At 42.0% G+C, this 17,764-nt stretch overlaps 1 protein-coding gene across 13 annotated transcripts in view; it reads left to right on the forward strand.

Annotated features, from left to right (window-relative positions):
* OSBPL6 (oxysterol binding protein like 6) overlaps nt 1-17,764 on the forward strand; it is a 223,187-nt gene that overhangs the window by 98,060 nt on the left and 107,363 nt on the right. For 11 of the 13 annotated variants that reach the window (XM_073306022.2, XM_073306013.2, XM_073306012.2 and 8 more), the window contains one exon: nt 14,585-14,680. The exons of 1 other annotated variant lie outside the window; for it this stretch is intronic. In XM_073306022.2, coding sequence (XP_073162123.1) covers nt 14,585-14,680 — 96 coding nt within the window. Of the gene's footprint in view, nt 1-14,584; nt 14,681-15,379; nt 15,471-17,764 lie in introns of those variants that run through there. One more of the 13 variants, XM_073306018.2, reaches the window with a different exon arrangement.

The following is a 17,764-nucleotide window of genomic DNA, read 5'->3' on the forward strand; positions in this document are numbered from 1 at the left end:
GAGTCCAACAGGACCCCCTGGGGAGTAGGAAACCCTCAACCAGGCTTACTTACTTGGCCAAGTGGACGAGGTTTTCCTGCTGAGTGTCTGAGCGTGGCATCTCTCCCTTGTATTCTTCCATATAGGCTGTCCTGGACTACCTGCTCCATTTGAGGAACCAGGGCTTGGCACACTCTTCCATTAGAGTGCATCTAGTGGCCATCTCTGCTTTTCACCCGCCGATCCAAGAACAGATGGTGTTTCCCATGACATGATGGTCAGTTTCTTGAGAGGGCCCGATAGACTCTTCCTGCAGGTACGGACTCCTGTCCCGCAGTGGGATCTTAACTTGGTCCTCTCTAGGCTCGCCGGCCTGCCCTTTGAGGTGTTCCCTTTCCCATCTGTCATGAAAGGTCATGTTTCTGGTGGCGGTGACGTTAGCAAGATGGGTCTCTGAAATTAAAGCCTTGATCTCAGAACCTCTGTACACGGCCTTTTACAAAGATAAGGTTCAGTTGCAGGCTCCCCCACCACTCCCAGCCTTCCTGCCAAAGGTGGTCTCCAACTTCCATATGAACCAGGACATCTTCCTCATGGTGTTCTGTCCCAAACCGCACAAGACTGGTGAGGAGAGGCGTCTTCACGCCCTGGACATCCGGAGGGACTTGGCTTTCTACTTAGAATGTACCAAGCCTTTCCAAAAATTGACTCAATTTTTCGTCGCTACAGCAGATAGGATGAAGGGTCACCCAGTGTCCTCGCAGAGGATTTTCAATAGGATTACCTCATGCATAAGGACCCGTTATGACCTGGCTGGGGTTCCGCCGCTGCTGATTGTCAGAGCCCACTCAATGAGAGCGCAGGCGTCTTCAGCAGCCTTCCTGGCGCACATTCCTATCCAGGACATCTGTAGAGCTGCAATGTGGTCCTCTGTTCACACATTTACTGCTCATTATGCCATCACTCAGCAGGCCAGAGACGACGCTGTGTTCGGCAGAGCTGTATTGCAATCTACACGTCGGTGAATTCCTACCCACCTCCAGGGATACTGCTTTGGAGTCACCTAATATGGAAAGGACATGAGCAAGCACTTGAAGAAGAAAAGAGAGTTATCTTATCCACAGCTGGTGTTTTTCAAAATGTGTTGCTCATGTCCATTCCACAACCCGCCCTCCTTCCCCACTGTTGGAGTTTCCAGCAAGAAGGAACTAAGGGTCGGGGGGGAGCTGGTGGCACCCCTTATACTGTGCCATGCAGGCACCCCTCCACAGGGCGCCAGAGCCAGTCCCCTACAGATACTGCTGAGGGAAAAATTTCTGGCACTTGTGCATGTGGCGAGCACACACAGCTAATATGGAATGGACATGAGAAGCACATCTTGAAGACTATCAGTTACAGAAAAGGTAACTGTCTTATTTTCAGCTTTTAGCAGGCTGGGCAGAAACGCTGTCCCACCACAAGTGATTTCAGCTCTCATTTAAGCACTTAAAAGAACAAAGGCTCCTAATGGAGCCTATTTTCTCTATCTTTGAACTGTGGGGAGGAACAGATTAAACCAGGCCGGGAACACTTAGGGAGAGTTCACACCTCCTGACTGGGACACCTGTCCCCAGCCTTCTGACTTTCACAGGGGTCTGGCATTCGAGCCCCTGGCTTAACAAGATCCTCTCTGCTGAGAAAACCTGAATTCATGCTGGAAATGGCCCACCTTGATTATCATACACATTGTAAGGAGAGTGATCATAGAATCATAGAATATCAGGGTTGGAAGGGACCCCAGAAGGTCATCTAGTCCAACCCCCTGCTCAAAGCAGGACCAATTCCCAGTTAAATCATCCCCGCCAGGGCTTTGTCAAGCCTGACCTTAAAAACCTCTAAGGAAGGAGATTCTACCACCTCCCTAGGTAACGCATTCCAGTGTTTCACCACCCTCTTAGTGAAAAAGTTTTTCCTAATATCCAATCTAAACCTCCCCCACTGCAACTTGAGACCATTACTCCTCGTTCTGTCATCTGCTACCATTGAGAACAGTCTAGAGCCATCCTCTTTGGAACCCCCTTTCAGGTAGTTGAAAGCAGCTATCAAATCCCCCCTCATTCTTCTCTTCTGCAGGCTAAACAATCCCAGCTCCCTCAGCCTCTCCTCATAACTCATGTGTTCCAGTCCCCTAATCATTTTTGTTGCCCTTCGCTGGACTCTCTCCAATTTATCCACATCCTTCTTGAAGTGTGGGGCCCAAAACTGGACACAGTACTCCAGATGAGGCCTCACCAATGTCGAATAGAGGGGAACGATCACGTCCCTCGATCTGCTCGCTATGCCCCTACTTATACATCCCAAAATGCCATTGGCCTTCTTGGCAACAAGGGCACACTGCTGACTCATATCCAGCTTCTCGTCCACTGTCACCCCTAGGTCCTTTTCCGCAGAACTGCTGCCTAGCCATTCTGTCCCTAGTCTGTAGCTGTGCATTGGGTTCTTCCGTCCTAAGTGCAGGACCCTGCACTTATCCTTATTGAACCTCATCAGATTCCTTTTGGCCCAATCTTCCAATTGGTCTAGGTCCTTCTGTATCCTATCCCTCCCCTCCAGCGTATCTACCACTCCTCCCAGTTTAGTATCATCCGCAAATTTGCTGAGAGTGCAATCCACACCATCCTCCAGATCATTTATGAAGATATTGAATAAAACCGGCCCCAGGACCGACCCTTGGGGCACTCCACTTGATACCGGCTGCCAACTAGACATGGAGCCATTGATCACTACCCGTTGAGCCCGACAATTTAGCCAGCTTTCTACCCACCTTATAGTGCATTCATCCAGCCCATACTTCCTTAACTTGCTGACAAGAATACTATGGGAGACCGTGTCAAAAGCTTTGCTAAAGTCAAGAAACAATACATCCACTGCTTTCCCTTCATCCACAGAACCAGTAATCTCATCATAAAAGGCGATTAGATTAGTCAGGCATGACCTTCCCTTGGTGAATCCATGCTGGCTGTTCCTGATCACTTTCCTCTCATGCAAGTGCTTCAGGATTGATTCTTTGAGGACCTGCTCCATGATTTTTCCAGGGACTGAGGTGAGGCTGACTGGCCTGTAGTTCCCAGGATCTTCCTTCTTCCCTTTTTTAAAGATTGGCACTACATTAGCCTTTTTCCAGTCATCCGGGATGTGATCACTTTAGATAAGCTATTACCAGCGGGAGAGTGGGGTGAGGGGAGAGAAAACCTTTTGTAGTGATAAACACCCATTTTTTCATGGTCTGTGTGTATAAAAACATCTTCTGTATTTTCCACAGTATGCATCCAATGAAGTGAGCTGTAGCTCACGAAAGCTTATGCTCAAATAAATTGGTTAGTCTCTAAGGTGCCACTAGTACTCCTTTTCTTTTTGCGAATACAGACTAACACGGCTGTTACTCTGAAATCTGCTGAGAGTGACCCCTCATTTGGGACAGGTTAAGCACAGTTCATACAATAAAGACAACAACATTGATAACATTTCACTACCCCTGCGTTCAGTACTAAAGTGATTTGTAACCCAACACCAGCCAAAGTTGATCACTTTGAGCAACACAGCTCAATCTGCTGGATATCTTGGCAGAGTAGGTGTGTTCATGTAAATATAGTTTGCTCCTGAAGTCTCCCCCCCTGACAGCTAGCTTTCAGGGGAGACCCTGCTTACACTTACAACACTCCTGCTAATACATCCCAGAATGATTTTTGTTTTTTTGCAATAGCGTTACACTGTTGATGCATGTTTAGCTAGTGATCCACTATGACCCCCAGATCCCTTTCCACAATGCTCCTTCCCATTTTGTATGTGTGCAACTGATTTTCCTTCCTGTGTGGAGTACTTTGCATTTGTCCTTAATTAATTTCATCCTTTTTACTTCAGACCATTCCTCTAGTGTGTCCAGATCATTTTGAATTAATTTAATTTGTTTTTAATTTGAATTTAATTCTATCCTCCAAAGCACTTGCAACCTCTCCGAGCTTGTTGTCATCCACAAACTTTGTAAGTGTACTCTGTATGCCATTATTGAAATCATTGATGAAGATATTGAACAGAACCAGACCCAGAACTAAACGCTCCAGGACCCCACTCGATATGCCCTTCCTGCTTGACCGTGAACCACTGGATTTCCAACCAGTTATGCACCCACCTTATAGTAGTTCCATCTAGGTTGTATTTCCCTAGTTTGTTTATGAGACGGTCATGCAAGACAATATCAAAAGTCTTACTAAAATCAAGATATACCACATTTACTGCTTCCTCCCATCCATAAGGCTTGTTACCCTGCCAAAGAAAGCTATTAGGTTGATTTGACCTGTTTTGTTCTTGACAAAACCATGCTGACTGCTACTTATCACCTTATTATTGTCTAGGTGTTTGCAAATTGATTGCTTAATTATTTGCTCCATTATCTTTCTGGGTATTGAAGTTAAGTTGACTTATCTATAACTCCCTGATGTATTCTGTAGTAGGGTATTACAGTGTAGCCTAAAGCTGAGAGATGAGCAATAGAGGGTCAGTAAGTGAGATGAGGAAGACAAACTGGATATTGTCCAAGCAGAAGTGTTGTTCAGATTTGACGTTAGCAATCAAATGTCATGGAGTGAGAACATGGAAAGAGAAGACACGTCATAGTGGAACAGATGAGGGGGGAAGTATACAAGTCTTCACCAGAAATGAAAGTGATGATTAGAGTATTCAGACCAATAGAAGAGTCACAAGGACAGTGGCTTCCTGGTGGAGAATGATATAATGACTGGTATAATTGAAAGCCATACTGAGATGAGAGAAGATCTGTGGTTGGTAAGGAATTACAGTAGTTACTAACTACCTGTAGAAAGACAATCTTATTACTCTTGAAGGAGCACAGGCAGACAGAAAACTTTCAAGGAGATTTTACTGGGAGAGTTGGTTTTGAAGTGAAAGGAAACAAATTTCTCTGGAATCTTGTTGAATAAAGAGGTTGGAGACAGGATGGTCATTTAGCAAGTGAGGAAGGACCAAGTGAAGTTCTTTTTTTTCCAGAAGAGAGTAATATCTAGTTTGTGTGATAGGGAGAGGTGTATTGCAGATGCGACTGACTCAGAGAGTGATGATTTAGTCCTCGATCCAGCAAAGGACTTAAACATATGCTTAGCCTTAAGCTTGTGAGTAATCCCACTGAACATCAAAAGGATTACTGACATGCTTTACTTTAAGCACATGCTTAAGTGCTTTGCTCACATGGGGGAAGAATAGGAAAGCAGATTGCAATTGATGTTAGAACAGGGCAGCACATCTCTGCGTAGTGAAGATGAGAGAGCTCATAGAGGCATGAGTGGGAGAGGAGAGAGTGCCCAATTATAGGAGGATTAGTGGAGAATGAGGTGTCAGGTCTGAAGGCAGGACTGGATTCACCTGTTGTTTTAATTTGTCACACTCCCCATAGCACTTGGGCTGGGGCTGGAATAAGAAATTACACATTCAGAATAGACCTTGTGAGTCATCAGTACCCTGCAAATGTGGATCAACATGTGAAAGTGTTTTTTCACAAGCCATCCAGAGGGTCGTATAGTAAACTGTGCTTTCCATATGTCCCAGTGGATAATGAGTTCCAGTTTTTCACAGATGTCTTGCGGGGTGCCACCAAATACTGTATAAATGAGTTTACATGGCTTATCCATGTACCAGGGTGATGGGAGGTGCAGAAGGAGAAACGATGCGATTAGAAGTGGAGCAAACTGGTAGAGCTAGGTAGAAAGTGGTAGGTATTGACATATGGGTTGGGGACATAGGGCAACAAATGAATGTTAGATTAGATTAGAGGTGATTAGATAAGAGAGAACTGAGTGGCCCAAATGTTTTGTGGGATGATAGTACAACAAGGAAATAAGTGGGGGATAGCTTGCAGAGAAAAAAGTAAAAACTGCTAAGAGAGTGATTACTGCTGGCAGTGAGGGAGAAGGAAAGAGGAGTTGGCATTTGTGACCATTGGAGTGGGCAGGAGAGTTGATAGATGTATAACAGGTGCGGAATGTTAGCTTATTTGTTACTGATTTTTCTAGTTGCCTTGATGTTCAATAAACTTTTTCTGTGTGGCTATTCTAAGATATAGTTATTCGATTCACTCTCTCTACTTTCCACATTTTCTTAGGGAACACTACCACAGATCATCTTTCCCATTAATTTGATGGTTGAGTTTCTTTTGTGATTTCTGCTACCTGTTAAGCGAGTCTTTGGCTTCTAATTTGAAATAGTATGTTCCTTGTTTTGTTTTTAAAACATTTAAAATGTACTGCATTTTAGTTCCCTTCCAGGAGACTTGGAATAAAAGTTTGGACATATACACAGTACAGTGTGATATTTTGTATTATATTGGGATTTGCAAAAATTCTTAACTTACTATTCAGTCATAAAAAGAGATGCAGGTACAGAAGACATTTTTTGTGACTTCATTATAGATTTCTGCCTCATAAGCAGTGGCAATATAAACTGTTTGGTCTACATGCTATTTACCTATTTATAAAGTGTGCCTTAAGAGCAGTGTTTATCACAGGAGATTATAAAGCAGTACAAAGTAATATTTTCTACGTGAAGAGGCGGTCTAAGGTTATTATTGACTGACATCCTTTAATAAAATGTATCCCTTTTTAAAAAAGATGAGAAGAAACGAGCATGTTCACTAATTGCTGATAGCTTTGAGAGTCTCAGATGGACAGTGCTTCTAAGTGCTACGTATTATTATTACTGTGACATATAGTTCTCTTCCATTTTGTCTTCTCTATACTGATAATAAAGCTGAAGCACTGTCAGAGACTCAGGTCTTAAAACAAATAACTTAAATAGCAATATGTCACTGAAAAAATAGTGTGTTCATTCAGGGATTTTGAGGGAACCAAAGAATGAAGTGGCTGAACTGCTAGCAAAACTGAATCTCAAAACAAAATATGAGATTTTGGCCCTCCCACATTTTTAAAATTCATTCATTAACGACTGAATTAGCACATCAAGCAATATTTTTCTTTCATGTATGGGATTTTATTTCTCTTCCCCTACCCCCTTCAATTCATCAACATTAATGGAGTGAATTTCCAGCTCAAGACTATTAAGAAAAGCACTATCCATCCTTTTATTGTAATGAGCCTGTAATCATCATCATCAAACTTCCTGTCATATACCATCATTTGAATTCTCATTCAGCGTTTGCCAGCTTATTTGTTTGCTTTGTTTTGAGTTAAACATATCACATCTGGACCACAGAAAAAGAAAATTGTCATCAGAGGATCAGATTCTCTCTTACCTGGAAATCATCCCAAACAAACTATTAACACTAATAAGGGAATGTTCCTTTTGCTGAGGCTAGTTCTTTGTTGTAGCTTTTGCTTTATCTAGTTCTGCTGATATTTCTCTCTAAACCTTTATCCAGAGGTGAAAGCTCTTACTCCTATTAAAAGTTCATCTGAGAAAAGTACTTTTAAAGCCAAGTACTCTTTCTCCCTTGCACGCAGTCGCATCACTAGTAAAGTGGCACATATAATACAGAACCAGACTTCCATAAAGGGCAGATACTTGAACGAACATATGCTTGACATTTCTGGAATACAAGTAGTATTATAGAACATCTCCTGAGGAACAGACATAGAAACACATACCTGGATATTACTGTTGTGCTACAGAAATGTGGCTGGAGACAGATTTATCTTGTAGTGAAAAGGTGACAAGGAGAAAATGTTTACGGGTGGCAGTTTTGCTGCTCAGCACGTTACTTTACAAGACCAGCATGTGCTAACAGAAGAAGAAACGGTCTAAAGAACTTTGCATGTGTTAGCCATAAAGATATTTGGGATTGTTATTCCTTTGTGTGGTGGTTGATGACCCAGACTGTACGCAGTGGGTATGGAGACAGAGAATACAGGGTCAGTAGAGGGGAATGGCGATATGAATGGGACAGTAATTTAATCATAACAAAAAAGGGAGATTGCCAGAGAATACAAAGGAGTAGGAGGAGGAATAAATTGATGGAGATGCACTTACATTTCTTCCTACTCAACCTTCCCCTGAAATAACTTTCAGGATTCTCTCTCTCTATTTCAACATCAGCAAAAAGAAAGCAGAGGAAAATGGGAATCAGCATAAGAACTGGGAAGCATATCTCAAGGTTGTTCTGTTTACAGATATTATTATTGCAGATGAAACAATGCAGATAAACTCAGTTTATATAATATCTCTAATTAAAAGAAAGGTTAGAGTCACTATACCTGCAATTGTATTTATTTCTTCTCATATTCTTACTGCTGTCCCTCATATGACTGCAATAATATGTGTTTTTTTAGATATCTTGAAACTGTTTAAACTCTCCCAGAGGATGAAACCCCTGGTGCTAGGAAAAATCTCCATGGATAACATCCATGGGTCACTGGATTACACCAACAGTACCAATGATCTCACCACACATGAAGCCGTGTGAGCTGTTTTCTGGCTTGTTGGAAAAGTTGTGTGCCCCTTTAGGGGCCAGAGAGCTTCAGAGTGATTTTCTGCTGCAGCTGCAGACCAGGTCAATGTAGGGATGCTGAGCCATCCCTTCCAGTTAACCAGAAGAGAGGAGGGACTATATAGGTCCATGGCAGTGGAGGAAAAGCACTCTTTTACTTGGACCAGGCGGAGCAGCATCCACTCTCCCACCCATGGAAGTGGTGAAATACAGGTTTTGTCAAGATATGCTGTGGGTGTTGCGTGGGGGCAGAGGAACCTGGGAAGGAATTTTCCCCTCACCGCCAGATTGGCCAAGGTGAAGTGGGTTTTTTTCCACCTTCCCCACAATGGGTTTGTGGGGGAGGGCTTAGTTGGGATGAACATGAAATGGGAGTTAGCACAATGGTGTCACAACTTATTAATGTAAATGTGGAGAGGATGTCCAGTGCAGGTACTCCATAAGGAAGGGATACAGTGGTCAGATAAAGTGGATTGGTAAAGGATTTAAAGGAGATATTATTTAAAAGGAGCGGAAACAGGGATTTCAGGACTCCTTTGACTGGTATGGCAGGGAGCCAGTGTGCCCCCCCCCCCCGCTCCAGCTTCCTCTCAACCCTCATTAAAGGGGGGGATGGTGAGGTCCCAGCAGGGGGTTGGCTGGAGACTAGGATGGATAAGGGGGAGGGCTGACAGAATCCCCTGGATATTATTGAAATGATTATGGGAAGTACCTGCACTGTACACCTTTAATGGCCGGGTTCTCCCAGACAATTAAGAAGAAAGTTTGCAACCTAATTAAACCACATCCAGGTCTCCTGACCGTCTTTCAACATAGCCGGACAATGCATCAAAGCTAGTAAAACAGGCACAAATTAGTCTTCTGGAGATAAGGGAGTAAATACCTTCCTATTTCATACCTCTCGATTCAGACAATATCTTTCCCACTTCCTATGTGTGCAGCTCCCAAGGATTACAGGTTCTGTTTTATTCAGATCATTGCCACTGAAGATGGCAGTGCTGTGAAGAGACAGAAAGTGACTGTTGCCTCTGCTCCATTAATTAGCCAGCAGCTGATTCTTATGTATGTTTCTGTGCTAAATGGAGAATTCCTGAGCCTGTAGGGCAGTGTGAGTGGTAGTTGCTTTGCAGAGCTCTTTCTCCCTCCCCCACCCCCAATTACGTAAATTTAATTAAAATAATTAATTGTGTAAAATAATTAAGCAGCAAAACTGGGAAGAAAACACAATGCCAGATTTATTCTACTTTGCATTTCCTGCCTCCCTCCCCATGAAACATCACTTTGAAAATCAAATCTGTGCCTTCTGTGAATAAGATTCATTAAGTCATCTACAGTTACTTTCATTATCTAGGAGATTTCCCTCATCCCTCTGATTTGAGGCAGGTTAGCATAGGAACATGCAGGCATTCACTTTGATGGTGAGGATATTCTCAGATCATTGAACACCAACACAGAAACAAAGTTTTATAAGATTAAAGGGACCATATAAAATACATTTTTCCAGCCTTATTCTCCAGAGCAGATAAGCAGCTTTTCGCTGTATAAAGGTAGTGAAGACGCAACATAAGTAGGGCCCTACCAAATTCACGGTCCATTTTGGTCAATTTCATGGTCATAGGATTTTTAAAATAGCAAATTTCATAATTTCAGCTATTTAAATCTGAAATTTCATGGTGGTGTAATTGTAGGAGTTCTGACGCCTGCAGAGCTGAGCCCCCAATCAGCAGCTGCCCCCTCCGGCCGCCCAGGTCTGAAGGAGGAGCTCAGAAGTAAGGTTGACATGGTATGGTATTGCCACCCTTACTTCTGCACGGCTGCTGGTGGTGGCACTGCCTTGAGAGCTGGGTGTCTGGCCAACACCTGCCGCTCTCCAGCTGCCCAGCTCTGAAGTCAGCGCAGAAGTAAGGGTGATAATACTGCGACTCTGCCTACAACAACCTTGTGACCTCCCCTGCAACACCCTTTTGGGTCAGGACCCCCAAGTTGAGAAATGCTGCTCTCTCCCATGAAATCTGTATCGTATAGCGTAAAAGCACACAAAAGACCAGATTTCATGGGGGGAGAGCAGATTTCCTGGTCGGTGATGCGTTTTTCATGGCCGTGAATTTGATAGAGCCCTAAACATAAGGATCAACTCTTCACTAGCCCTCATCCTCCTTAGGGACTGTGCTTGTCACAAGCTCACCTTCCTGTTGCTGCACTTTGGAATTTTGAGGGAGGGGAGGTGCAGTGATGGGGAAGGCGTAGGTTGGGTCTCATTCAGCTAGAGGTTCTGTGTGCAATGGAATGGAGTATTTTAAGCCCCCTTTGTGATCACAGATGAGGTGAGTTGTGATAGTCTCACTCTTTCCCAGCTTCATTAGAAAATTATTCCTGGGATAAAGTAGAGGGAGGGATTGCAGTTAGGGTGAAGGGTTTGGAATGGGCATTGCAGAAAGAGCTCAATTAAACTCCAGGGGTAAAATCCTGGCCCCCATCTTGCCACTGACTTCTACAGGGCCAGGATGTCACCCCAGGACTTCAAGTTAACTGAGAGAAGTTTTGTGGTGTGAGAGGAAGCCCAAGACTAAATGATGGCTAGATTAATTCTCCTCACACCCGCAAGATAAGGTGGGGATGAGAGTCCCAAGCAAACTGGTGCTCCTAGAAACACAGATTACATTTTTTTTTTGGTTGTATGAATGCTGTTGGTTCAAATTCCGATAACTTGGTTGTTTCCTTGTCTTGTTTGGCCTCTTCCTTCCTTATTCTTCACCTTACTTTTTAGTTTACTGTTGCTGTCTATTCCTTTAACTGTCTGTATTTTTAATATTTTAAACCAAAATTCAGTAACAACATTTAGGGCCAGAGTGATAGCAAATAAATAAATAAAGGTATTCCCTTGTCAAATATGTCTATCTTTCAGGACGTCAGACAATCTGCATAATTTCTAGCTGTAAATTTGAGGAAGCATAACACACAAATGTTTTCCCTTAATGAAAAGCATTCCATACTAAATAATGGCCCCATGGACTTGATCCCAGCAACACATTGCAAAGTAGAGGTAGTTGTTTTGTGTCAAGGTATAATAGTCATGACAGAAAATAACTGTAAAGAAGAGCTGTACAGAAAAGTAGAGGACAGTTTCTGAAATAATTTAAAGAAGGTAATTTTGTTTGAAAAGAGTTAATTTTCTTGTTTCCAAACAAATAATCGAGTAAATTAGTCTTCATTAGAGTGCTACTGGCTAATACATGTGCCACTCAACCCAAGTGGATCTAGAAAGATGAGGGCTGCAAAAGAGTCATTTGAGTTAAAAACAGATCATGGAAAGGGTTGCTGGAAATCTGGCAGCCAAAGTTCTGCTGGGTTTCTCCATTCTAAATATTGTACAAAAATGAAATTGCAGTTATGCAACATCCTACTGCATTGGCTGTTCCAAATGAGCCCTTCTGAACATCTGTGGTGGGCAAAGTTCCATCTCAAAACGGAAGGATTCTTGCCTGCCAAACAAAACTGGCAGTTAAGAAAGTAGGAAAATCATCTTGATTATTATAGTCAAGAAAGACAGTTGCTACCTCCTTAAATGACTGGACCCATGTTTTATGGTTTATTGTTTTAAATCTGATGTCATGTAAAAGTGTACGGAATCTCAACAACCTCAGATTTTTCATTAGGGTTCTTTACTGGAGTTTGTAACTTGAAGGTGCTAAACTCCTGTGAGCACATGAGATTACTCAGCATGTGATGTGGGATTTTTCATTGAACCAGCATTACAAGTACAATGCACAAATGTTTGTCCCAGATTGGTAGCTCAGTTTGAGCACTGGCATTGGACTATATGTTGTAAAGCAGAAGTTTCCCACTTGCAGTCTGCAGAGCTTTTGCTGGTGGTTCCTGGAGAGGTGGCTGGTCACATGATGCTGCATCTCTTTCTCATTTCTAGCTGCTAAATGACATTAAGAGCAGATGAAAATACATTAACTATTATTTTTTTCATGTGATTAATTGCCTTGGGGATGTTTTGTGATTGCAAGTGGGAATGGAGGTAGTCTGTGCTATTCTGAGTGGATGGGAGGATGGTCTATACAATTGTAAAAGACAAGAGTGGAGGCCCATGAGACAATCTTTCTATCAAGATGTGACCCACACTGTGAAAAAATTTGAGAACCCAGGTAGTAAAGAGGGGAAAAGGTGATCTTGTGCTTAAGGCTTAGACTGGGACTTAGGAAATCTGACTTCTGTTTAACTGCCACAGACTCCCTGTGTGACCATGGGAAAGTCATTTAATATTTTGGGGACTCAGTTTCCAATTTGGAAATTGGGAAGGGTAGTCCTTAAAGTCAAAGGGGTATTAGAAGAAGACATTCAGTAATTTTTGTTAGGCGCAGGGACACTGTGATGATGGGGGATGGATAAATTTCTAGATAGGAATTTGGCATGCAAGAAACATTTTTAAATTATAAATAAAGAACAGTGTTGCGCTTCTAGTAACACAGTATGCAAGAATTTGATATGTGGGCTGCTCCCACATCCGTTGGTGAGGGAAGAGGGCCAGGGATCTAAAAGATGTCAGGCCAGCCTGTCAATAAAAATATGGCAATAAATGTGAGTGCAAATGGAATCGCTAAAGGTACTGGTATTGTTCAGCTGGAAGAGGAACTGGGAGACTTTTCTTATGGTGTTCACAATAGGACTGAAGACTAAGATAAAAAGGATATACCTCAATATGATCTCTTTTCTTTGAGGCTTCCAAAGAAACTACAGAGACTCCTACCCCCTTGCTGTACTCTTATGCCCAAAGATGGTCCTACCCCAATACATACTCTTTCTTCTATTTTTGGATATTATATTTTTAAAAAGTCATTTATTTAATACTTTACATATTCATATATGTTTTGGAGGAAGGGTTTTGGGTGGGTTTCTATGAACATCTGTGTGTACTTTTTTTTGGTTGTGATCATTGTGAACACAAGGTTATGCGAATAAAAATTTCATTGTACTAAAGCTTCTAGTTATGTTTAGGTTTGATCTTGTTGTATGTATTTTTCTATTCCCTAACAGCTTCTGCCCTCATTTATGTCCGTGGAATCTGAACCTTCAATGCATGTAAACAAATTTAACAGAACAAAATGTAACTCTTGTTTGAGTTTGGAGCATATCTTTCCTGGATACTTTCCCCTCTTGCAGGATTCTCTTGTTGTAGTAGTTTTTTCATGTATAAATGAGAGGTGACTACTTATACATGGTAGAAACAAGAATAGAACATTTTGTGCAAAAAAGCCAGTACTGTCATGTTCTGGTATTACCCCTACCAATTTATATTGACAGAAACAGTAAAATCCACCCTGGAACAAATCACAAATCTAAACACATTTGATACAGGCAAAAATTGGCTATTCCCCTCCCCCTCCAGCCTCCAAGTTAAATGCTTTTTACCTGCAAATATAGGCTTTAATCTTTGCTGGAAAATAGAAAAAAGTTTGACAGAATTTCTAAATGTTTTGCTTTTCAAAAACTTCGGGCAAAATGTGATATTGGTGACATTTGTTTTGTTTTGTAGGGGATGATAATACCTACCCCACAAGGTTGTTGTGAGGACCAGATAGTTCACATGTATACAGAGCCTTAGAGGTGTGGAGTGTTACTGAAGTGCTAAATATATTAGTTAAAGTTTCCAGCTCAATTTTCTCATGCATTAGTCGGAAAATGCAATACATGTAGTCAAGAACATGTATTCCACTTTGAAGTCTCTCTAAATGAGAGCCAGCTGAGGCAGCATCTGTCCTTTCCTGGCACTTAACCATTTTCTAGGCATTGCTGGGTAAAAGTGCATCTTGTTTAGAAATCAGTAAGATTTAATTCCTTCTTGAGAGCATTTCAGAGAAACCTGCATGGTTACACTGAAAGAAAAAAGCATGCCCAGGAATTGTAATACAGCAATGGATCACTCAAAAAGATCATGTTGTGCTGTTATGCATGCAAGCGTTTGGTACTCATTTTAGCCAGTCAGGGCACTGTGCCACATATTTATGTTTCCTGTAAACTGTGTAACCCTCCATTGCTCATAATTTAATGTGTTTTTTCAGCAGACATGTTCTGTGACTGAGCACTGAGTTTTCTTTATTCTTATTTTAGAGTGCTCATGTATTAGAGCGAAATATTTCTTTTGGAAGTGCAGACTCATCTGTAAGCAAGCAATTGCTCGAAACTGAGTCCGTCTCTCTGTCTAAGGTCAGTGTGGGAAGGGAGGATCTCTGTGTGCCTACTTTGCATGTTTTTTAAAGAAATGCTTTAACTAGTAACTTTGTTGTGGCACCTTTTGTGGGTGGGCTGTTGAGTATGATGCAGTTCCAGTCCTACAGCTTCTGGTTCCCCAAATGAGACTAGGGTAAAGCATACCCTTAGCTGTCAGAGAAGAAAATTTCTAATAGGGTTCACACTAACAAAATGAAAGATTTGAATTAGTATAATGTCCTGAAGCACCTAGAAACAAGCATGTGTTGTTAATGAAAATGCAGGATGCCTAGCTCTCTTTTTCAATGGGGTGAAAGAGAGAGACATGGGCAATTTGGGGAAGAGTTGCTTTAAGTATAAGGAAGCATGTAATCTGGTGGTAGTTTAATGCCATAACATGCAGGGGATAAGAGACTCACTCTGAATTCACGTTTTCCAGGGCAGTGGGGACTAAGATAGCTGTGGAAACAGCACACAGTCCCAGGGAAGGGAGAACCTTGTTTGGGTTGATTTGCCGCAGACCTCTCTGGTTGACTTTGGAGCAGCATTGCTGGGTTCTGGAAAGAGTCATATCCAGAACTCCTTTTCTGGATGGGTAGTTGGCAAAGCACAGGGGTACTAAGAGTGTGTATATGGATAAAAGGGAAAAACTGAGAGGTGGGGTGTCTCAGTGCATCTTGTGTTTCATCCATTTAGGTCTGAATCTTGAGCTCCCTGGAAGTCAACAGGGTCGATGCAGATGCAGAGCTCTGCCTGCACAAAGTTCAGTGATTATAAGATCCTTATGGTTGGGACCATATCTTCTGTTATGTTATTATGTAAAGTATCTGGCAGAAATTCTCCTCTTAACAAACAATACATATTAATTCCATAAAAAACTGCTATTTGAAGAAGTGGGGTTTTTACCCACGAAAGCTTATGCTTATGCCCAAATAAATCTGTTAGTCCTTAAGGTGCCCCCCAGACTCCTTGTTGTCTTTGTGGATACAGACTAACATGGCTACCCCTCTGGTATTTTTTTTGAAGTGTATTGTAAAGGCAGGGTGCAGTGGAGAGTAGTGATATGACCATGTTCTTAAAGATCATATGCGCACACACAGGAAAAGAGTGAAGGTTGCACAGGCAATCTTGTCTTTGCCATTTGCTGACTTTGGAATGTTTCACTTTCCAATCTTAAATGTTCTTTTAATTTTAAAATGAAATTTCCTAGGTTTTTTAAAAATAAATTTTTATCATATGCAACTGTTTACATAACACTCACCTGTGCATTCCCTAGATCCTGCTGCTGCTCTGTGCAGGGCCGGTCCATTATGTAACTTATGGTGACACTCTCAGAGGATGAAAAATGCAGCTGGGAATCAATGTTAGATGAAGGTGTCCCAGCCATATCATAGAACCATGGGACTGGAAGGCACCTCGAGAGGTCAGCTTGTCCAGCCCCCTGCACTCATGGCAGGACTAAGTATTATCTAGACCATCCCTGACAGGTGTTTGTCTAACCTGCTCTTAAAAGTCTCTGATAATGGAGATTCCACAACCTCCCTAGGCAATTTATTTCAGTGCTTAACCACCCTGAGAGTGAGGAAGTTTTTCCTAATGTCCAACCTAACTCGCCCTTGCTGCAATTTAAGCCCATTCCTTCTTGTCCTATCCTCAGAGGTTAACAAGAACAATTTTTCTCCCTCCTCCTTGTAACAACCTTTTATGTACTTGAAAACTTATCCTGTCCCCTCGCAGTCTTCTCTTTTCCAGACTAAACAAACCCAATTTTTTCAATCTTCCTTCATAGGTCATGTTTTCTGGACCTTTAATCATTTTTGTTGTACTCTTCTCTGGACTTTCTCCAATTTGTCCACATCTTTCCTGAAATGTGGTACCCAGAACTGGACACAGTACTCCAGTTGAGTCCTAATCAGCGCAGAGTAGAGAGAAAGAATTACTTCTTGTGTCTTGCTTACAACACTCCTCCTAATAATACATCCTAGAATGATGTTTGCTTTTTTTTTCTTTTCTTTGCCACAGTGTTACACTGTTGACTCATATTTAGTGTGTGGTCCAATATGACCCCCAGATCCCTTTCCACAGTACTCCTTCCTAGGCAATCATTTCCCATTTTCCCCATATCGCCTTTCAATCAGCCCATGCCCCTTTGTCTTGCTCTTCTAGCAGCAGAAAGGGGGAGTGATGGAAGAATCCCTGTGTTGCGTATATATCATTGGAGAATCACACGTACACTGGCGTGACTCTCAGTGAGTCAAGATGGCTTTAGGATCAGATTATGGCATTGGTGAAGCACAAAGCAGAGCATTGCACTGGATAATCTGGCCCTTTTTATTTGCCAGTCTCTGACCATTTGTTTAAATTAATATATGTATGAGTTCTTGTTGAAAAGTATTTAATGCCAGTGCTACCTTGCAGATCAAAGACCTTTCCCTGCAGCTAAGCTTGTGAAGGAGAAATCAATGAGGTGGGGATCAGTAGACATAAAGCTATAGAGAGAGATTCTGTACTTACCTCATGGGGCTAATTAGTTTAAATTTCCCCCCCTCAGGTGTTAGTATTTTTTATTAGGGAAGACTTTTTACACATGTAATAAGCTCTTCTACACCAGGGAGAAAGAAATAATCATCTTAAAATAAGGTGAAGTCAAAATAAACCTGGTGGTCTTCAAAACCATGATACATACATGCAAGAAGAGAGAACACTGGGAAAGTGTGAGTTATGGCTTCTGGAGACAACACTAAATTGTCTATGCATTTGCATGGGCATTTGATATAGTTATTACTTTATTGTTTAGACAGGTGTTTCTAGCAACCCCTTTCCCAAATAAAAAAAATTTGTGATCCCCTTATGGTTACTATGAAAGTAAGCATCTGTGGTAAAAATAAGCTTATCTAATATAATTTTTTTTGTGTGTTTCAAGAGGTAGACCGTATACTTGATCTTGAAGGTTGAGGGTATGCAGGGATGGCGTGGGAGGGGGAGGATGAGAGTGGGGTTTTCTTTGCTTTAAGTTGTAATACATTTTTCAGTGCCTCACAACCCCCCAGTTGCCTTTTGTGTCTCCCCCAGAGGTTGCGA

Source organism: Lepidochelys kempii, chromosome 11, assembly GCF_965140285.1.
Source record: "Lepidochelys kempii isolate rLepKem1 chromosome 11, rLepKem1.hap1, whole genome shotgun sequence".
In the NCBI taxonomy this organism is placed as follows: domain Eukaryota; kingdom Metazoa; phylum Chordata; order Testudines; family Cheloniidae; genus Lepidochelys; species Lepidochelys kempii.